Source organism: Papaver somniferum, chromosome 4 (genome assembly GCF_003573695.1).
Source record: "Papaver somniferum cultivar HN1 chromosome 4, ASM357369v1, whole genome shotgun sequence".
In the NCBI taxonomy this organism is placed as follows: domain Eukaryota; kingdom Viridiplantae; phylum Streptophyta; class Magnoliopsida; order Ranunculales; family Papaveraceae; genus Papaver; species Papaver somniferum.
The window spans coordinates 15,389,787-15,413,272 of NC_039361.1; the positions used below are offsets into that span (position 1 = coordinate 15,389,787).

At 37.0% G+C, this 23,486-nt stretch overlaps 1 protein-coding gene and 1 long non-coding RNA gene across 16 annotated transcripts; one reads left to right on the forward strand and one right to left on the reverse strand.

Moving 5' to 3' along the window:
• The first annotated feature begins 465 nt into the window (after positions 1 to 465).
• Positions 466 to 1,419, forward strand: LOC113272067 (trichohyalin-like). The gene has a single exon (XM_026521973.1). It carries the CDS (start codon positions 466 to 468, stop codon positions 1,417 to 1,419), a length of 954 nt encoding a protein of 317 aa, XP_026377758.1.
• Positions 1,420 to 7,487: 6,068 nt separating this feature from the next.
• LOC113274814 lies at positions 7,488 to 11,952 on the reverse strand. Of its 15 annotated transcripts, none has more exons than XR_003323260.1 (10): positions 11,653 to 11,952; positions 11,454 to 11,484; positions 11,309 to 11,355; positions 11,089 to 11,222; positions 10,781 to 10,974; positions 10,058 to 10,318; positions 8,867 to 9,064; positions 8,670 to 8,780; positions 8,491 to 8,577; positions 7,488 to 7,885 (listed from the first exon to the last, which is right to left on the reverse strand). It is a non-coding gene; the product is annotated as an uncharacterized LOC113274814 (long non-coding RNA). The 15 variants fall into 15 exon arrangements; XR_003323259.1 differs by having other exon boundaries at positions 11,454 to 11,495; XR_003323261.1 differs by lacking the exon at positions 11,454 to 11,484.
• Positions 11,953 to 23,486: the final 11,534 nt, after the last annotated feature.

Consider the following 23,486-nt stretch of genomic DNA (forward strand, 5'->3'; position numbering starts at 1 on the left):
AAGAGAGAGAAAGTGAAAGTGAGCTTAGGTTTCAAGTAGAATTGTTGTAATACTTGAATCCATTTTGTAAACATTCTTAATCTTTAGTTAATAAAACAAGAGTTCACAATGATCACCTAGAGATTGAATCAGTTATTGTGGAGTGTAGTTGTAAGATTTCTTACAACTACATTTTTGGCGCTAGAAAACAGCTCTGGATGCTAATTCCTGATAGTATATCATAGATTTTAAGGAAAAAATGTGAGATCTAAAAATTTAGAAATGGTAAGAATCGAGTCTGTTGTTGAACAAGGAATGACAACTAGAAGAAGTAACAGACTTGCTGAACGAAGACGAATTACAAATCTTGAGCAACAAGAGGAAAGAATGTAATAACATCAAAGAACAGAAATTCCAATTGGATCTCAGCGAGCACAAGGACAGAATAACGATATAGATTATGATAGAGTGAGTGTCCATACTACGATGACGAATACTACAGACGAAGGACGGGGAATTGGGAACGAAGAACCAATTACAGCGAGTGAAGGAAATATGACGATTTCAGAGCTTATGCAAAAATTAATAATTGAAAGAAAGAGAGAAGAAGAGGAGCGTGCGAATTTAATCCGTCAAAATGATGGTTTACGAGAAGAGAATCTTAGATTACAAAAACAAAGGTCAAGGATTGCTACACGCTCAAGGTCAAGATCCAGTAGGAGTTCTTCTCGACAGAGCCAATCTAACCGAAGAAATGATAGGCGAAGGCAACATATGGAAGTCATTGAAGAAAACTCGCAAGAAGATGAAAATTTGGAAGATCAAAGGGAAAGGAGACGTGTAATTAACTTAGAAACTAATCGATATGAACACCCACGCGAACTTCTTCGTCGTGCAAATATTAATTGTGAAAGGGAAGAAGAGGATCCAAGGCAAGGACAAATGATATTACATGGTAGAGAAATGTTGAGAGACGAATATGAGCGCGAACGAGAGATTGCACGTGCGAGAGGTAGACAGAGAAGAAAGGAAGAATTAGAAGAAAAAGAGTTACAAAGCATATTGCGTCATATTGATAATCGAGTAAGGGAACGCGAGCGTCATCGCATAAATGATATAGATCAAGGTAGAATTACTCCACAAGAAAGAGAAATATCAAGACATCGATATGATCGCACATGCAATGAAGAAAGACTTTATAGAGTACAAATTGAAGCAAATACTGAAAGGCATAGGCGAAGAAGAGAGGAAACTGAACAACAGGAGATACAAGAGGCAATACGCCAAAACAATCATGGGAATAGATTGAGACAAGCAAGATTAAAAAGATCCATGCGAGAGGATTTGGATCAATCATTAAGCGAAGAAATTCTTAAGGAGATGGCAGAATTAAGAGAAATGATGACTACAAAGAGAAATGATGGAAGAAGACAACTATAGGAAACAGTGGAGGAAGCTGGAAAAACTCCATTTACAAAAGAAATTCAAAGAGCACCGACACCATCTAAGTGCAGTTTACCGGCATTTACAAGTATATTTGATGGAAGCACATGTGCGATACAATATGTCAAAGCTTATTTTAGATGTTTATTGAAATGGGAAAATTATGATGCAGTAATGTGCAAATATTTTGCTGCAAGTCTAGCAGGAGAAGCTTTGAAATGGTTTGAAGGCCTATTTGTAGAATCCATTGGCTCATTTCATCATCTACAAAATGTATTTTTGGGACAATACATAAGTAATAATCTATCAAGACCAGGGATTGAGACTGCATTCGGACTTCGCAGAAGAACAAATGAGAGTTTGCATCATCTAACGACTCGTTGGAGAACAATGTGCAGTGAAATGGGAAGACGGGTGAATGAGCGACATCTCATTCTCGCATTCATTAATGCTCTCTTTGCAACAAATTTATTATATACCCAAATCTTCAGAATAAAGGATACAATAACAATGTCGGAGCTGCGCGAATTTCAAGAAGAATACATAGCACTTGAGGAAAAGAAAAGAGATATGGAATCTCACCCAGTTGCAATATCTGATTTGAAAGGTGGAAATACAAGTTTACTTACGAGGCTGACAAATGCTGTTGCGAGTACGTCGCAGGGAACCCAAGGAAGGAATAATGCAGAGATGGAACAAAAGTTAGTTTCTATGGGAAGTGCAGATCAAGCAGAGTTTGATAAAGAATACAGAGACAAACAACTTCAAAATTATGGAGGTACTGATACAGTTCAACCAGGAAGCTCTGCAGGACAGCAAACACATTATAACAAGAAAACTGGAAGAATAGTGTGGGAACAGATAAATTTGCCAAAGTTGAACACTACAGTGGATAAAGTATGGGAAGCCGCTCTCCTAATGGATGATATTCCAGAACCACATAACGTAGGCGAAGAGCCACCACCAGAAAGGAGGAGTAAATAATTTTGTGTCTATCATAGATTCCATGGTCACACAACAAGCAACTGTAGAAATGTGAGGAAAATTATATTGCGAATGATCGAGCAAGGAAAGTTGGACCATTTCTTACTAAAACAGCCAAGGAATTTACCACCACCACCTCCACCTCAAGGAAATACATATGCAAAGGAGAAGGACATGAATGCATTTGTTATTGAAGTGAGAGCGAAGGAAAAGAATTTATATTGTAACTCGATCATACACTCGTTCAGAAACATAGAAGATTTTCATGATAATGTATTAAGATGAGTATATGCGAGAGATGCTGAAGGAAGGGAAATTTTCAACCTGGCAAAAATATCAACTTTGAAGGACTGGGAAAGGAAGAAAATCTCGTTCAGTGCAGATGAAATACCAGAAGGAAGATCATCACATGAGTGTCCACTGGTGGTGAGATTGGGAATTAACCCGAAGCCATTGGAAGAATATGAACAAGAAAATGAGAAAAATACTTGGGCGATAAATAGGATACTTATAGATACTGGAAGTTCTGTAGATATTCTGTTTTACCATACATATAAAACAATGGGAGGGAGAGATCATGAGTTAATCCCTTCAACATACAAAATCTATGGCTTTAATGGTTCTACGAATAAACCAAAAGGGGAAGTGACTATGAGAATTCTTCTACAAAATTTACCAATGCATCAAGTCGCCCTATAATGCTCTCATTGGAAGACCATGGCTACATGGAATATTAGCTGTTGCATCAACATTTCATCAATGCATCAAGCTTCCTCTACCTCAGGGAGTTGGACATTATAAGAGGAGATACCATTGAAAGTAAAAAATGCAAAGAAATTGATGTTGACAAATGCGAAGCAAGAGAGTTCAAGCGAAGAGATTTCAAAAAGTATGCGACAGATAGTCAAAGAGCAGAGAGATTGATGGTTGATGCAGTGTATGAAGTTGGAGAGGCAAGTATGTGAAGTGCTGGAATAGATTCTTCTGCGAATAATAAAAAAAAATGTTAATCAAAGTTAGCAACGCAGACCCTATGGAAAGAAAAAGCGTAGAGGAAAAATACCAAAAATTGGAAGGTACAATGACTTTCGCGTCAAGCCAACTTAATGGTCATGCGAATGAATATTCTGGAAAACATATGTGAACTTAAGAAGATTCAAAACGTGTAGAAGTTAAATGAGTAGAATGAATAGCGTTCCTCATTTTCCTCGAATAAGATGATTCGAAAGCAACATTTACGTACTACAGTTGTACGAATTTAAAGATTGGAATGAGAAATTTTAATTTCATATGGTAAATCCATAATAAGAAAACAAAAAGAGAAATCTTTATAATAAGACCTTTATAAAAGGCTACAGAAAATGATATTTATTATCATATTGGCTAGGGATCCAAATGTGGCGTGCACCCTAGTTCGCTTATATGCAAGAGGCAATATAGTAAGACCTATCGCACGTCATAGTTGGAGAAAACTAGAAGGCATGACTCAAGGGAAGGCTACACCGACCCCGGAACTTGAGTTGTGGGGATTTGGGGTGAGAATAAAACGATAATGCCCATCCGGGAGAGATACCTTGAATTTTCAGTCTAAGATAGTAATCTTAGATTGAGAGCCTAAGGTGGGAAAGGCTCTCCTAAGGAGTGAAGAAACTCGATTAGGGCGCCGAGGTACACGGTTGAGTCAAGAGTGCCCGGGACGTCTGGAGCCTACCTTGCCACTCTTGACAAGTCCTGGCTATGATGCACTCGGTCCGAAGATACCCCACTTAGGGTGCGATCTTGCTGCCATAAACCCTATAGGTAGCGTATGCGAAATTGCGAAATCAACTGGTTGTTGAAAAGACGGATGGGAAGAGCCATAATCTTAACACGATAGAGGTAAGCTTCCTTGAAGGGGAAGCCAGGGGGAAGATAAGGACGACACCCTCCATTAAGGAGCTGAATTGTGTCAAAAGTCGTAAATATCATAAGACTTTTAACTCATACGAGTATTAAGACTTGTGGTATTTACACGAATTAACTTGAAGAGAAAATAATACAAGAAAATGATAAGACGAGATCAATGGTCAATACACTATGATGTAAAGACTGCCTGCGATTTCGTCGTACATAAACAGAGGCAACATAAGACCTTTATATAGGAAGTCAAAAATAAGACCTCATAGATAATACAAATAAATAAATTATTCATAATGTTTAAAATATGCTCGCACCAAGAGAAGTTCATGATAAAGTATACCAATCATATTTGGTTTGTCAAAATTTTCCAAATAACAAGAGGCAAGAATGGGAATGCAAAAGAAGTGTTATTTTCCCCATTTTGATAAGTCTTACATGCATATGAAGAAGTCATAAATATGAAGCGAAGGAAAGAAGAATCATATTAAAAAGATGAAAACTGAATTTACAAGAATTTACAAGTATATTACAACAAGAAGAAGCAATCAACTTTCATCTTCTTCATTTCGCTCAGACTCAAATAACTAATTTCTTCTTCGAAATCTTCTTCTCCATCAGTAACTTGGATATCAGGAATGGGTACACAAGTGGAAAACTGACGATTTAAGATAGTCAGATAGTGTCGTTTTAACGAGTTAAACGGCACTTTCGGGGTGCTGCTGAAAGTGTCGTAGATTCAGTGTCTTTTTCTGGAACGACACTTTCTGAATGCCCCTAAATTACGATGCTTTCTGGGTGCCGCTACGCACGACATCTGGATATATCGTCGTAGATTTAATTTTTTTAGTATAAAAAAATAGTCAGATCTGGCTAGCTGACTCCAGCTATTCTGACTGGGCTGAAATAAATCTGATTCAAATTCAAATTGTACTAAAATGAAACTCAAATTAAACTGAAATTTAAATGACAATTAAAATTCAAATGTGTTGATGGTGGTTTTTAGACAAGGGGTAAAATCGTAAAACCTTCCGCATAGCATGACGTCACCGGTGACGCTAAACACATTTATTAGAACATTTAATGCACTTATGTAAAAAATTACCAGGGTATCTTTTTTCAAATGCTAAACTAGGGTTTCGACACACAAAACCCTAAGCCGCACAATCGCTGCGCATCATGGCAACTATGCCAAAACCAAAGCCGCACAATCGCTGCGCATCATGGCGACTATGCCAAAACCAAAGCCGCACAATCACCGCATCATGGCAACCATGCCAAAACCAAGCCGCATGATCGTTGCGCATCATGACCATTATGCCAAAACCAAAGCCGCAAAATCGTTGCGCATCATGGCAATCATGCCAAAACCAAGCCGCACGATCGCTGCGCATCATGGAAACTATGCCAAAACCAAAGCCGCGCAATCATTACGCTTCACGAAAACCGTGCCAAATTCGAGCTGCACAATCATTACGCCACACGCACCGTTGGCACATGCCAATCGACGCTTGCGACCTAGCATGCCAAGCCGTGCAAACCTAGGGCCAAGCCGCCACACGCGCCATTGGCACATGCCAAGCGACGCTTGCGAACCTAGCATGCCAAGCCGTGCAAACCTAGGGCCAAGCCGCCACACGCGCCATTGGAACATGCCAAGCGACGCTTGCGACCTAGCATGCCAAGCCGTGCAAACCTAGGGCCAAGCCGCCACACACGCCAAGCGACGCTTTCGACCTAGCATGCCAAGCCGTGCAAACCTAGGGCCAAGCCGCCACACGCGCCATTGGCACACGCCAAGCGACGCTTGCGACCTAGCATGCCAAGCCGTGCAAACCTAGGGCCAATCCACATGCCAAGCGACGCTTGCGACCTAGCATGCCAAGCCGTGCAAACCTAGGGCCAAGCCGCCACACGCGCCATTGGCACATGCCAAGCGACGCTTGCGACCTAGCATGCCAAGCCGTGCAAACCTAGGGCCAAGCCGCCACACGCGCCATTGGCACATGCCAAGCGACACTTGCGACCTAGCATGCCAAGTCGTGCAAACCTAGGGCCAATCCGCCACACGCGCCATTGGCACATGCCAAGCGACGCTTGCGACCTAGCATGCCAAGCCGTGCAAACCTAGGGCCAAGCTTCCACACGCGCCATTGGCACATGCCAAGCGACGCTTGCAACCTAGCATGCCAAGCCGTGCAAACCTAGTGCCAAGCCGCCACACGCGCCATTGGCACATGCCAAGCGACCCTCGCAACCTAGCATGTCAGGTCGTGCAAACCTAGGTCCAAAGCCGCTACGCGTGCCATTGGCACATGCCATGCAACACTTGCATTTTGGCATTGCCACCTGCACCCGATGCGCACCAAGGCATTCCACACAAGCCATTGGCACATGCCATGCAACCCTTGCACTTTGGCATGCCGCGCCTACATCAAAGGCCACGATTCCTCTCAAGATGCAAAATCTCGACCGTCGAAGGTCGCCACTGAGCCAGCACATCTCTCAAGCTCAACTTATCAAACACCAGCGACATGCTACACGTTTTCCACGAAAACATCCGAGATGTCAATACATGTCACAAACTGGGGGATGCTCTTTAGGGTTTTGGTTTGGTGGTTTACAGCGTGCGGCATACACAAATGCATGTTTCAAGACAGTGTATTAAGAATAAAACGGTTAGTAAATGCAGGAAGTAATGGTGAAACGCTCTTTCATTATGGAACATCAATTCCATCAATATCATGTGTTACCACCTCTTCCCATTTAACTCATCCGTTTCTTTTTCTTACGAGGCCATAGTACGTTTCACTTAGACTTGTATAAATAGGCTTACCTATTTCCACCAAGACAACAAGTTTTTGGTCAGGAGAAATACAATACTTAGAAAGGCAACTTTGCTAGCTTTCCCAAAAGCTTTCACCTTCTGATACAAGTCAAGTACTGCTCTTTCAGAACTGTTCTGGTCTCAACACTCTCTTTGCTTCCCTCCCTAAACCAGCCCTTCTCCTCCTCTTTGTGACAGAAGCAAATCCGAAATGGTCATTTCTTGGTTTAGGCCGGAGTTGTACAGATTGATCTCTCGAATCTAAAGTACTCCCGTGCAGTACATTTGTTTAGGGTTTAGATTTGTTTCTCACTCAACTACCAAAATTACCAAAATCGGCAAAAACGATTTTCACCCATAAACAAAATGAAATTACTCAAGTTCTCAAATTCAAGTGAAATTCAAATTCTCAAATTCAAATTCCATGTAGAACCTGATTCGTCTAATACCAAATGATAGCTCGATTACATTGAACTGTACTCATAAATTTAGTCCAAAATCATTAAAAAAAGGCTTCTAATTATTAAGGTTTCTTAAGTGATACAAGTCCTGAGAATTTCAACAACTTCAGTCATTAGGATCTTGGCACTAGCTTGCGTGAGAGCAGAACTGTAGACGCACAATCCTTTCAACCATTTCTACATCCAGCAGGAACAACAATCTTACCATCAACCATGACATCAGTTAGCCTCATGAGACCATCGGGAACAGAGCGACCATCGGGAACAGAGTGCCGACATCCATGAAGGTACCAAACTACATTCAGAAGAAGAGTAAGTCAGGCCTTATATGCTAGGTTTACACATACTCAAAAACACCAAAAGAAATCTAGTCAAATATTGAATTCACACCATTATAAGTTCCAAAAGGATAATGCTTTCTAACAGTCAGTGCAGACCAACCCTATAAACACAAACTGCATCCAAAACTAGCAAAAAAAATGAAATGGCATGCCCAATTTAGAACTTGCCAGTACACGTAGAAAAAGTAAGTTTGGACATTAAAAGTTTAACTGCAAAGAGGTCATAACTTGGCAATTAACATCAATACAGAATCAACCTTAATAAAGCTGAATGTAAAATTATTAAACGAAGCATATATTTGTTGGAAATGGTGCGTCTGCAATATGGACAGGTCAATTTAACGGACTTGATAAACAATGTGCAAGATATATCATGGTTCAATGAAGTCAGTAGTGGCATATAAGGACATAGGCAAACAATGATCATCAAGAAACTAGTAAAAGTAGGTATTATTTTAACGCTAGGTTACACTGACTAATAACATGATTAATTCACAATAGTAAGTTTACATAAGGCTCTGGGTAAAGATGAAGAGGGTCTTTTAGGCACAAAACTTACTGTTTGTCACAGAGATTTCTTCATTTCTGTAGACTGTTGTCACTTGGCGCTGTACAGCGTCCAAGTGTCTTCTCCTACTATCATTTTCTGCAATAGAAACTATCGGGCATTAGTAAACACAGCGAGATTGACCTCTAAGTGTGCTTACACAATTCAGGCACTAAAACAGTATATCATACCTAATTAGGAAAGAGATTGACCTCTAAGTTTGCTTACACAATTTAGGCACTAAAAATCTGTATGCAGCTTGGCGAGATGACATCGCAGAATATAAGCAGTACATAAAAAACCTACATATCAACAAGAAACAATTCAGAAAATTGAAGCATAGGTAACAATAATGGAAGATACAAGCTGCAAAAATGAAACATCTTACTCTCTATGAAGCACATGACAGTAAATGTACCAATATTGGTATTTTCTTGCAAGTTTGAGGTTTCATTCTTCCACCATTAAAAGCTATAATTGTTGGACTCTGAAATCAAGAAAACCAGCGCACATTCATCACAGGACAAACATAAAGCAAATAATATGAAGTCCTCCACCAGCTTAATGCAAATCAAAAGTAACAAACCTGAAACATAAAGACCAAAAGACCAACGAAATTCATATAATTTTAGAGCTTGCATCATTAAAGCTATTAAAATTACTTCACTAAAGATGTTTACATTCTTAAATATTCCTCTTCGCATAAAACAACCTCCCTCTAACTCACTATATCATAAAAACTACCAAAAGTAAAATAGGAAATGTTAACATCATGAGGCCCTAATGAAAAGCAAGTTTAAACCAAGATATTTCCACTTACACATATCGAGCATTAAGGCCAAACATAGTCTACAAGGTCAGACCAGCGACGTATTGGAAACTAGACATCAGAGGAGTTCTATAAGAAGACCTCGTATACCCCCGAAGTCAGACCTTTCACAATACTTGAGAACACATCAGTATACCCTAGGAGCTCCCGAACCTACTGGAGATCTTAGTATTAGAACACATCATCTAAAATACTTGAGAAAACACCCACTGTAACAATAATGAGACCGCAGTCTTGTTAGCTTTCTCAAAAGAAACGTGGCAGTCTTGTTAGTCTTGGTAGTAGTTTTCTCAGTACTAGTCCATAACTCACACTACATCAAATTAACAAATTTTTTTCGAGAACTCGACGAGGCATATAATCATTGAGCCAAAGGCACTACAATTAATCCCAAGAACCACATGTACACAACTGATCTAATCACCATATACCGATGTTGTATACACCAAACACTAATCCACATGTAATTTTAAAGGCAGTAGCATATAATGTAGTTGTCTGAAACACAAATTTCATCCAACTAACATGATAAGAATGCTCTTTTTTCTACACGGAACATTTAATCTAAGCAAATAAATCCCCTTTCAAAATTACACCCAACCCATAACAATAATCAACACAACCTTACTTTTAAGCCCAACGATTATAACAATTGATTAACAATTCTCAAAGGACGTCGATCAGAAAAAATTCAACTTAACTGTACAGTCAAATATATCATGGTTTTGCTTATAACATCAGATATCTTACCCCAAGTTGCTAGTATCAAAGAGGAATAAGAGTCATCTTCTTTCAGGCTTTTCATCACACATGATGTGCAGTTTCCGTGGTGTTTAAAGGTGTGTTTCTCTTTTTGGTATTGAGCTCCCCTCAGAACTTGTTCTCTTGCCAATTCGAGTCCAGATGCAAACCCAACAAGGCAACAATTTCAAGCAATCCTTAACTCTTAACAATCACAATTCTCATGACACTGCTCTTAGTAAGACTTCCTTACCATAGGAATCTCTAACACTGAAAGGAAGGTGTTAACAACAAGTTCTATAAGACTTGAGACAAAAGAACTACGATTCTAACAATCATTTCTTCAAACACCTTAGGCTCCTTAAAAATAGTGACCACAAGTTCTCATTTTCAGAACCACATATTTTCATTGCTAAAATATATTTGCATACACCTACTCATTTAAGTATGCAAATAAGTTAATGAATTCTTTAGTTTCAAATCCAATCAAACCTCGTACTCATTCAAACTTAACATACATTGTACTATATATATATTTAACCCCAAAGGATGAGCACAGACTATGCTAGATATCCTGTCGAAATCAATGGAAGATCCCCAACAATGTTTTCTTTCATAGCATGGACTAAGTAGTCTAAACAAGACCCATTGGTTATGTTGCAGAGATCAAGGATATAAAAAAAAAATCATAAATTTACTATCAATTCAAAGCAAGTATTCACAGAAAAGTACCTAACCTAATCATCCATGCATCTAGTTTGATACCCAAATTTGCAAATTGATAAGAACCATCGCATCAATTGGGTGAGAACCACTTTCCACAATTTAAATTTTGGTGGTGAAGAACAGAAATTCCTCTTTTAACACTTTGCGATAACCTTCCATGGCAGAATACAGCTTCTTCAACTGAATTTTCCTTGTCCTCTCTGCAAATATCAGACCCCCAAAAATTCAAAATTGAACATTCAATGAAGTAAAGATTGAGTCAGTTATACTGATAACACAAAGAAATCATTAAAGGGTTTCAATCAAAATTGTACCTGGAGTTTTGTTTTGAGTCTCTGATTGTAAACAAAATCCAAAACCCCGTAACCTTTTCTTCTTCCACATCATGACCAAGAAGTTTAAACCTAGTAGTAAATCTACTCCATACACAATTAGACCAACCACCATCCTAAAATCAATAGAGAAAACCATAAATTCAAGTGAAACTAGAATAGACAAACAGAGGCAAAATAAAATTCAACTAATTAACCTCACCTCAAATCTTTCATTTTTAACAAACTACTCTTTTGTTCCATTATCACCTGAACGTTGAATGAAATTCAAACATAGTTACCTGAACAAGATTTATTAGCACAAATTTTGAGAAGAATTAAAATGCTACTCAAATGATTCATATCACCTCAAGACCCTAGACTCATTACCAGCATTCACTGTCCCAAGACTCGAATCACCCAAAACAAAAACACACAAAATATTTCAGAGATCAAATAAACATAAATTACAGCGAATGAAAGAAACCTCAGATTCTGATGAAAAATGAGCAAAAAAAAAAATCAATAAAAAGAGTAAGAAATTAGGGGTTTGTTACTGATTCTTACCAACTACGATATCCAGGTTCAGAATTCGTAGGATGAGAATTCCAGATATTAGCGTAACTCATATTCTTCTTCTTCTTCACAACTAAAACCCTAGATTTGCTTAAGTTCTACAGAGGCGACTGAAGAAGAGAACAGACGAGGGAAAGAAAAGAAGAGAAAAACCCTACTAACAAATCAAAGTGGAAAATCGATTTACCATGTGTAGATCTGCAGAGGAAGAAGTGGGTTTGAATCGTTGTGAGAGAAAAAAAAAAAGTGAAAGAGGCGGAGAGAAAAAGAATGGTTTCTCTCTCTGGTATAGATAAGGTTATGTGAGATGCTTCATCTCTAGCCATCCATAAATCAGAAGAGTAAAAACCCTAACCGTACAATTAAATATTCATATTATAGAAACGGCACTATTCGACGTCGTTGTATAAGTCAACTAAAGTCCTGCCACAACGACGTGTTGGCTTTAGTCAGCGAAAGAAAAGAGTATCGTTGTTTAAGTCAATAAAAGTCCTCACACAACGACAATTTGACTTTAGTTGATGGCACTTTCCGAATGCAGTGAGAGCGCGATATGTAGTTTGTGTCGTTTCATTATGTCTCAGATAGCCCATTTTCCACTAGTGGTACATTTTCAGGAATCGCTGGAAAGTTGTATTTCGACAAAGGAATACCATTCTCTAGACAAACTCTTTTAATAGCAGCCTCACGAGAACGATTAGCATCGTTACTGTTGTTCTGGACTAAGTTAAACCAATTTTGCTTCAATTGCTGATACTTTGAGTTACGAGTAGATGATTCTTCTTCCTTAGCAGCCAAGCGAGTTTCTAGCTCTGAAACTCTCTTTTGATATTCCTTATCTTTCTCTGTGAAGCATCAACAAAAGAGTTAAGATAACAGATAATTATTCTTAAAAAATATGACTGAAGATCGAAGAACAACAAATGACCTTCATAATTGGAAATAATGTCTGCGACCAGTGTAGAATGCTCAGTGTGAAGACTAACATTTACACCTAGATTATTTCTAGCATCGTTCAAAACCCTATCAGCCCAGTTAAACTCAACTTCACTTTCTATAATGAGTTGAGATCGAATTAAATTTCTTTCCTCAATAAGAATGTCTCTCTCACGACAAGCTGAATCACGTTTTATCTTAACCTCAATAATGGATTCTTGAAATTGTTCTAGTACTTTCGCACCCCTAAGGGCGACTTCATCTTTCTCAATGATAAGTTTGTTCTTCTTCGCCTCCAATACTTGAATTGCTTCTCTTTCCTCATAAAAACGTCGTTTAAAATTATTGGCAGCGGATAATGCATTTTTATGGCGTTCTCTAAGGATAATATATTTTAATCTTAATTCTTCCAAGCTAAGATTTTCAAATCCTCGAGTAGGATAATTATTTAAAGAGGAATTGAGGTGTTCTAAAAGAGTTTCAACATCGGGAAGGTTAGCCACTTCATCTGAAAGGTCATACAGGTCTGCGAAGACAGTTAAGTAAGAAGTGCGAACGATCGCATAAAAGAAAAGGAGTGAGAAAATATAAGTTGCATACTAATGAGTTCCTTGTTTCTTTCTCGAGCTTGGAGAACCAATTGAGAATTAGTTAAATTCTCATTTTTGAGTTTTGTATTCTCGCCTGTAAGATTCGCATTCACATCCGAAAGAATACATTTCTCATGTTTCAGTTTGGCATTCTCATCCTGCAACCTGCAAAGTTTTCTTTCATTGTCTAAATAAATGGCATAAGATATGCGGGCACTCTGGGAAAATAAAAGCATCATAAGTAAAAGAAGGAATAATAAGGAAAGGATAAAAGGAAAATGTTGCAGAATATTACCAAGCCATTCATCGCAACTTGAAAATCTGGGTTTATCACAGAGGCAGCTCCACGAAGAGATCGATCCCCCCAATCAGAAGCAGTACAGATCCTTGAGACCATCTTGAAGGCACGATCCATTTAATCATCCCCAAGAGTAGCAAGAGCATCTCCATAAAAAGATCAGACAACTTCTTTCGATACGAATCAACGATACCTCTTCCTCATAAACAAAAGTATCTCTATCTGGAGATTATGAACTTGAAGAAGATTCATACCTCACACGCTTTCTAGAGATATTATCTTTTAACGAGGTTTTCTTGGATTCAGATTTTGATGCGCGTTTCTTAGGAGTGCTCTTTTTTTTGCCTAAAGTTTTGTCGTTCAAAGGATTCACCTACGCAAATAATCAAGATAAGAAACAGAGGCAACAATATTGTTAAAAATAGAAAGTGTGTTTCTTACTTCCTTATTCTGCGAAGATGATACTTTGCGCGAAGTACTGACCTTTTTGGCATCCTACGAAAGAGAAGAAATAAGATATAAGAAGCAAAGTTACGAGAATTTACAAATTGAATTAAGAGGATCACATACCACTACTTTCTTTTCCTCATTTTCGAATAATTTAAATCCCCAAGGTTGGTAAAGAGGAAAATCTTCAGGCAGAGGATTGTCAGAACCATCCGTAGCTTTACCAGATACAAAGGATCCTTCCAAGATAACAGGGAAATTAAGCCAACTAGAATCATTGGATCTGCGAGCAGCACGATTAGAGTTTGAATTCCAATCAACGTCTCGCATAATTTTTTCATCTTCAGTGATACCATCTACTCTCCTTATGCGAACAACCCACTTAGTCACGTTACTTTTCATAATAGCGATGTAATAATTCTTAAAGAAATTACCAAGAGTATACTCAGCAGGATCTATAATTTTATCACGATGATCCTCTTTTCGCACTTCATCAGGATAAGAATTTCCAAGACCAGCTGCGCGACGAGCATACTCTAATGGTATCCTGATAGCATCACCACTCAACTGAAATATTCCTCGTGCGAATCTTTCATCAGCAAGAATTCTATAGAAAAGAGAAATCTCAGGATTATATAATGGAATTGGTAGAAATTGAAGTTGACCTAACGAAACGATGATTTTTCGGTTATTCCATTGCTCAGATTTGATTAGATCAAGATTAAGTTTGGATGCGAAATTACATGAAGGAGGAAGAGAGAGTTCATAACCCCTCTGATTGAAGTCAGTTTTCACTCTGTTAAATTCGATCTCCATCTTTTTACCAGCAGGAGTCATTAAAGAATGGGAATGAAGAATATAAATTTGCAGAGAAGGTGAAGAAGAATGAAGGAAATAAAAGGAGTAAGATAGAAGCGAATATATAGGAAAGAGCGACCCGCTTTTCAAGATTTATTCTCATTAATGCGAAGAAATGAACGGATAAAAACATACGGTTAAAAGGGACGTGTCAAAAGATGAGTGGTTAAAGGACACGCGTACATAAGGAGAGCTTGAAATATGGAAAATTGTCGGCAAAGTAAAATGAAAAAAAGACAAGCATGTGCGATTTGCAAGAGGATAATTTCTCATATCGCTCACTCCGAAGAATAAGCAACATGAGAAGAGGCAAATGTAGGAGTTAAATATCGCACACGTTAATAACTACGCGAAATAAAGAATACAACCTAAGCGAAGGGCGTCGCACACAGCAAAGTTGAGATGATGTCAGCAAAGTCACGAGTAAAGTGTGAATAATCATGCGAAGAAGTATGCTATGCGAAGATGAGCAATTGTATATGAGCGAATATGTCGCATAGTGATCCCGAAAATGATGGGATTCGTAGCTGTCATCCATTATATAAAATCATATATAAAGGAGAGAGGGTCATTGTTTCTAGGAGGATTCTAGGACAAGTCTTGGAAAAGAAATAGAAAAAGAGAGAAAATGAGCTTAGGATTCAAGTAGATTTGTTGTAATACTTGAATCCGTTTTGTAAACATTCTTAATTTTTAATTAATAAAACAAGAATTCATGATGATCACCTAGAGATTGAATCGGTTATCGTGGAGTGTAGGTGTAAGATTTCTTACAACTACAACACTGCCATGGGTGTGGATGGTTTTTGGAACCATAGTGCTAGTAGCTTTCATTACCACTCCCTCTCAAGTCTCCATCAATTAGTGATACCTAGGAAGGAACAGTCACATGGAACAAAAGGAAGAGCGACTAATGCTAATTACCTCATCCGATGTTCATGTGCATTTATGATTCAAAAATAATTCAGAACTGGAAATCTTTTGTACAATACGACAAGATTGGAAATTTAATTTACCACTAAGAATTACAATAGAGTGGTAGATGGATAAAATAATCTCATCAGGTTTAACCGAGCCAAAAAATAATTAAATAAAGTAATGCCAATAACATTACCTCATTTACTAGGTTACGAAAAGGGGTTCTACAAAAAGAAATCAAGGTAATAAATAGTAGAGAACACAGAGCATTTGATTTTAAAGTTTTTAAAAGCTCATTTTCCCTAGCTTTTAAAAGTTAGGTGAAAATCAATATATTTTCCAACCAAACATGAATGTAAAAAAATATTAGGTAATAAAGATGTTTAAACTTTGAAATGCTGTTGCAAAATAAAAATAGAATATGTCGATCAGATAGCTACTATTTTGTCCAGCTCCTAGTTAGCAATTCGCGATTCGGCAAACGTACGGAACGACAAACGTACGAGTACTATACGATTTTGTAAAATCCAAATTCGGTCCAAAACTCGGTCAACGGAACGTGATTCGTCAGTAATTCGAAACGGCATACGTACGTGTATATTTTGATTTATAAATGTGAGTTCGGCTCTGAAAATTCGGTATCTATATATAATAAATAATTAGTATTTATAAGATCATAGACTAATTTTTATGCATACGTGGGAGTTATTTAAAGAAAAAATAAACTTAATATGATGATATTAATAATATATACAACATTAGTCATCAAAGAGGACGTGGTATAGTGGTTTAGATCTCTCTCACCTTCACCTTCAAATCTCTTCTGTCATTTTTGTTTCATAAAAATTACAACAACGTCTAATATTGGGCCGTGTATGCTTGGGAGGCAGTAAAGCCCAAAAAATAGGACCTTTGAAAACATAAAAGCTAAAGAATTTCTGGCGAATTAAGCGGACGTATCATTCGGGATACGTAAAGTTCGTGAACGATTCGCGAATAATCCGGAAATGCCACATAATACACGTCTTGGGTTCAGAGTTGCAAACGTACGCGAATAAAACGGAAAAATTCGCGATACGCAAAAGTTCCCGAATAAAACGTATGCTCAACTATGTGAACTGACATTTTTTACTGCTGTATTAACGATTAAAAAAAAAGTTGTACTCCATCGTCACAACAACAATTAAGATATTACAACTCTTGGAGTAGTTGCAATGGAACTAGAGCTGGCAAACGGGAGGGTCGGAGATGGCTTGTTACGGGTTATACGGGTTCGGGTTAACACTGGCTAAAACCTGCGGGTTGATATTCTTCACGGCTGGTCATTTTTTCAACCCGCGCCCGTACACATGTAAAGCTTGCGGGTTCACGGGTTGGCTGGTTTCTGGTGAGTCAAATCGCCAGAAACCGATTTGACAGAGTTTTCTCTGAATTCTGGTCTATATCCTGCCACATTCAGGCCATCTAAAGCTCCTTCTCTGTAACCTAACATCCATCTAATTCATTTGATGTTTCGATTCAATTCAACCAACAGATTTAACGGTCACCGTGTCACTCCAAAATTTAAAAATATAATGAAAGGGTCGAGAAAATTGCAAAACTTAACAATAAATTGAAGATGATATTCAGTTATCTACCATACACATTATTATCTTGAATACATGAAACTAGCCTGAAGCATGCAGTACATCAACATTTTATGCTCCATTGTTGAATTTAATATACACAATTTAAGTCTTAACAACCGGATTCCCAGAACCCAGTCATGGATAGTACTCAACAAAGAAACAACAAGCAAGGAATTTCACTAAATAAACCCCCACTTTGTTCTTTCAAGGTAACACTAGTCACTAGGTGTTGCCAAACAAAGCATACAATCAGTAAAGATGAATGGAAATGTAAAGAACCAACTGTAGCCAAGCGCAAATTAAAATAAAACCTAACATTGGAATCATGGCTACTGGCTTTGATACAATTGCTTGCAATAAACACAATCACATAAATAAGCAAATCCCTAGTTAAAACCACATAGTTTGAGCATGCTGCGCATAAATCTCAACACAATCACATAAATCAGTCAAGTGCTAATCAAAACATCCATCCAAATCAAAACTCATCCTTTAATTCCTCTATTCATAATTAATTTTACAATAATTAATTATGAAATCAAAGAATCCTAAATTAATTTTTTCTTTGCGTCTGAACTCTGAATCACCTCGTTGATCAGCTTGTGAAGGAAACTTAGCAGCAACAGCAACAGAAACTTAATCAAAAGCAGGAGTGATGGAGGTGGTGAGGACTGAGAACTGAGAAGGGAGGCGCAGCCGCGGCCGCAGGAGAAGACGGTGGGGATAAAAAAGAAAAGAAATAGGAAGAAGAAGAATGAAACGATCTGTCTAGGGTTTTAGTGCTTTTATAGGTTTAACGTAAGGATAGGATTAAGTATTAACCCAGTCCTACATAATCCAACGGTGAAAATTAAATGTAATTTATTAATTATTACTGTACATGGGTTTACGGGTTTACCTGCGGGTTTACAGGTCGGGCACGGGTTAACCCGTTTACTAACAAGCTGTCATTTCTCTAACCCTAATCCGGCTTGTTTATAACCCAGCCAAATCGGATTAGGGTTTTCACGAGCCGGGTATGGTTTTATCCGCGAGTTTCGGCTTGTTTGCCAGCTCTAAATGGAACACTCAAATAGCAAAATTGAGCATTTTAAGTCTCCACTATGGAATGATCAAATTGGCAGATAGGATGAGTAAATTCTTAGTTTCAAGGGTTTGCTATTCTCGGTCATCTCAATATTTTTAGCCATGATGCATATGAATAGCCCTAATGAGCTACATTTCCAATCTGGAAAACTACAACCAAGATAACTTAGTAAAGTTATGGTTGATTTGGATCAAGCTCAAACCAAATACATTAAAGCTCCAATTTTCTTGCCCATTTCATAGATTCCAGATATGCTTACCAATCAAAGTTCAACATATATTAAGCGCATATTGTGTCACCCAAAAGATGCATTAAATTATTGAGCACCATATTAAAAGGAAGTAAATGCAATGAAATTAATTCACAAAATTGATTATAAAGACCAAAATCAACAATTCCTGGGTGAAAAAGACTTGTACATTTTGATATTGTTCAAATGGACAAAAATTTAAAATATACTGTTTAAATGGACAAAAATATAAAAATAGTCAGGATGTAACCAATTTCATCCTACCCATTTTCCAATATTTTTTCTTATTTTTAATTTATATTAGGATGCATCCAGTTTCATCCTTGCTATTTTTTAAGTTTAAGCCGCGATAAATCCAGTTTCATCCTTGCTATTTTTTTTGTGTCCATTTCACCCATACTAATTTTTACTCGTCCATTTGAACCATGTTTTAAATTTTTTTTGGACAAATGACCCATTTTCTGAAATTAATTATACTTACCAGATTCGGTTTTATGAAACGAAGAAAATAAAGGAATCATTTAGTTAATTCCATTTAGATTCTTGTTGATTTTTGCTTGATAACGTTAGCCGTTAATATAGAGAGTGATCATTGTCACGATATCTCAATTATAGAATTGAAAAGATTTTTCTTGAGGTCGAATTCAGAATCCTGGATAATTCATGTTACCAGTTATTGTTGGAATATTGTGTTCGTGTATCAACAACCAAGGTGATCGTGCAGTTCACATGAAGAGAAGACTAAGTACGTGTATATGAAGAAAGACTAAGTCTAGTAATATATATATATATATATATATATATAATCTAACTACCGTAAACTCCACTTAAAATAAGTGAAGAAGAGTCAAAGCATCCAAAATATGTGGATCTGTTAATCATGTAGTTGGTCATAGTTTAATCTCTTATCACTATATAATAAGAGAACCTTATGTAACTGTAATTATCCCAGAATTATCAAACTCCGGCGATCAATCAAATTCACCCTTCGGGGTTCTATCAATGGACGTAGGCGTTAGTGCCGAACCACTTTAAACATTGTCTTCTTTGATTTCTGTTTTCCGATCTATGAACCCTCGATACCCATAATTTATTATGGTATCAGAGCGGGGAGATCCGCTCAAATCGCTTCCGCAACAAAGTTAAAAGTTTTTTTCTTCGTATGAACAGACATTTTTTTTCTTTTCTTTGTCAATCTAAAATAATCAATGCTTTTGCTGCTCTCAAGCAATCAACAGTGAGAGTTTGGTCATGATCTTGCATATAAGGTCGTGTGTTCTAGCACAAAAGATATTTTTCATCAAGTTTATTTTTTGGTGCTATCTTATTTGCAAACTATTGATCGCATCAATATATGCTTTCATGTCTGTGCAATAATATCTAAATGAATTGATTTATTGCTTCCCATCTATTCCATGACTAATGGGAATTCATTAACTCACCAAGCCAGATGAGTCATACAACTTCTTTTTTGGTTGTTTCTTCAAGAAGTAAGTCGTTTTACTTTTACTTTTGTTACGGGTCACGGTTGTTATCATACGACTCTGTCCTGCTCATGTCCCATATATTTTGGGATATATTCATCACAGTCTATTCTATATGGATTTTCCCAGAACATTTCGAAATCAGTTTTCATTCAAGAAAACTCTCATTACCCGAGATTTTTACCATGGGTATCGAACATAACCCTAGGTTGTTTCGTTTTCTGTCAACACCTAAGGGGTTTCTTCCTCTAAACGAGGTTTTCTATTCAGTAGTTCGACATGATCTTGTTGAACTTTTTGGAAATAGTTTATTTACTAATTATTCAATCATCTACGGGTATATTCGTTCTTATTTGAATTTATTGTTCGTATGTTTAATCTCTGATCTTTGCAGTTAAGTAGGAAACACAATGGTTCTCCCTGTCACCGCATCAGATCATCTTTTTGCTTCATCAACAGTATTTTTAATTTGTTCTTCATTTTTTTTTATTCGTTTCATATTAAGAGTATCCAAATCAATTCCGAAAATGGAAAACATTTTCGAACTTCTTACCTTTTCTGGTAATCAAAATATTTGTGGAATATATTCCACATCTTCACAAGCCAGCAAGTTGGACTATCATAGATTGGTAGTTATTTTTTTTTTGCTTTTCTGTATTGCAATTTCACAGTAGCAATTACTTTTCTTTCCATTCATGGTGTTCCACCATCCATCAACAGTGGTTCGAGTCTACAACCACTGCAATAATTATTGTTGGTCAATGAAAGATTGTGTTCCCATCGAGAAAGCAATCTTTATCTCACTCATTCAAGTATAGCACTCTATGGGGTTTTTCAGATATCCTCACAGAAGCATTGGTATTGAAATATCATTTGCATAATTGCATCACAAACTTTTTTTTTAACAAGGTTAATTCATGTATTCTTCTGTATCATTTTGATAAGGTATCAATCATATATATTTTGCTTATAGAAAATCATAAATTCTCTTTTCCTTCTTTTCTGAGAATTTATTTCCGAAAATATCTCTGATTTTCGAGAATATCCTGCCAATATATGGTAGTCTCTTTTCCTTCGTTTGGTAATCTATTTTATACCAAGATTTTCTCTAGTTTTCTGATCTCATTTACAACAGTGTTTTTCATTCACGAAAACTCGCGTACCCAGATGTAAATATGTGTTTCTCAATACGGTCAATTCTTATACAAAACAATTTGATCGTTTCATCCAGCCAATATTTTCAACCCTAAGGGACAAGACTTTATGTGCTGCGGTTTTGAAGATCTATTTGTTGTTTCTGTACCTTTGTTCAAGTGTCAATCTCCGTGATTGGAGATCGAAGTTCAACCTACATAGTTTTGGGTTACAAAGTTCTATTCCAGAGATTTTTCAAGTTGTACACTTCAGAAAACTTCCGTGTTCAACTTGAGGGGGGTGTTGGAATATTGTGTTCGTGTATCAACAACCAAGATGATCGTGCAGTTCACATGAAGAGAAGACTAAGTACGTTCATATGAAGAAAGACTAAGTCTACTAATATATATATGTAATCTAACTAGCGTAGACTCCACTTAAGATAAGTGAAGAAGAGTCAAAGCATCCAAAATATGTGGATCTGTTAATCATATAGTTGGTCATAGTTTAATCTCTTATCACTCTATAAATAAGAGAACCTTATGTAACTGTAATTATCCCAGAATTATCAAACTCTGGAGATCAATCAAATTCACCCTTCGGGGTTCTATCAATGGACGTAGGCGTTAGTGCCGAACCACTTTAAACATTGTTTTTTTTTATTTCTGTTTTCCGATCTATGAACCCTCGATACCCACAATTTATTAGTTACCACCTCTCTTGGTCCTCTCCCCATAAGAAAATATATAATTTTTAGTCTCGCATGACCATACACGTGAAGATCATGTGGTAGTTTTGGTTGTTAGGAATCTCACTTATGTGTGTAATACATGTCCACATTAAAATATACAATGGGTCGTATTTTCATGACAGTTATCTTGGTAAATAGTTAAACAATTTTTTTCCTGGTGATGGTCATGTAGGCTTTTTCAAAAAATTATGGGGGAATGGGTGCTTGTTGAGACGCCGGAGGAAATTGAATTAACTCGGTATCGGTCGGAGTCATTCGATGAATTCAGTAGATAAATATAGTTTGAAGATTAATATGTTTTGTGCTCCAATGAAAGAATAGGCGAAAGTCGACACCCACATCCAACACTCAAAAAGATAAACCGAAGTATACGCCAACATTTTGTAAAGGTGTAAAGTGTTAAAAAATCAACTGATGATATTAAAATTTGTGAGTTTTCCACGATTTTCTTTTTTCATTTGAACAAAAAAAATTAAAATAAATTAAATTATGTGCGAACGACGAACGTCCTAAACTTTATCAGGTTGATTTTGATCACATTTATGTATCGTCTTCCTTGACAAGTGTTGAAAGTCTAGATATTTTTAACAATTTTATGTTTACTTTAAAACATCCCGGCAAAAACTCCCATGAGAGACAACTTTAACACGGTCCGTGCTAAACTCCTGGTGGGGTCCCCGGAGTACTTTCTTCTGGGATATATTACTGGGATTTTTCACGGTCAACGTAGAATCACCCTACTATGTTAGGTTCCATGAGAGCTTCCAAAACGCCCAAGAGGCCAAGACCATACCACTTCCGTATTATAATTTAATTAGTGATTTGAATTTTCGAAATCTGCATTGATGCTTAAAATCTGTTGTCATGACCAAAAATCTGTTCGGAGACTTATAATCTGTTATGTGCCATTACTTTATTCATGTGAAGAATAATTGCCTGTGTTTACCTGAAATCTCAACACAAATTTGGTTAAAAAGACCAAAGTCAACAATTTCTGGGTGAAATGGACAGTTAGATTTTGATACTGTTTAAATGGATAAAAATATAAAAGTAGGCAGGATGTAACCAGTTTCATCGTGCCCATTTTCAAATATTTTTTCTTATTTTTAATTTACACAGGATGTATCCAATTTCATCCTTGCTATTTTTTAAATTTAAGCTAGGATGAAACCAGTTCCATCCTTACTATTTTTTTTTGGCCATTTCACCCAAACTATTTTTTACTCGTACATTTGAACCGTGATTTAAAAATATTTGGACAAATGACCCATTTCCCGAAATCTCAATGACTATAAAATTACTTAATGTCCCATGATCTCTGACCCAAAATTTGTTTAGTGATTCAAAATCTTTCCCATGATCCAAATTTTTTTTAGTGATTCAAATTTTTTCTCATGGACTAAAATTTGTATTGGTGAACAAAATCTTAACTACGACTAGTCTA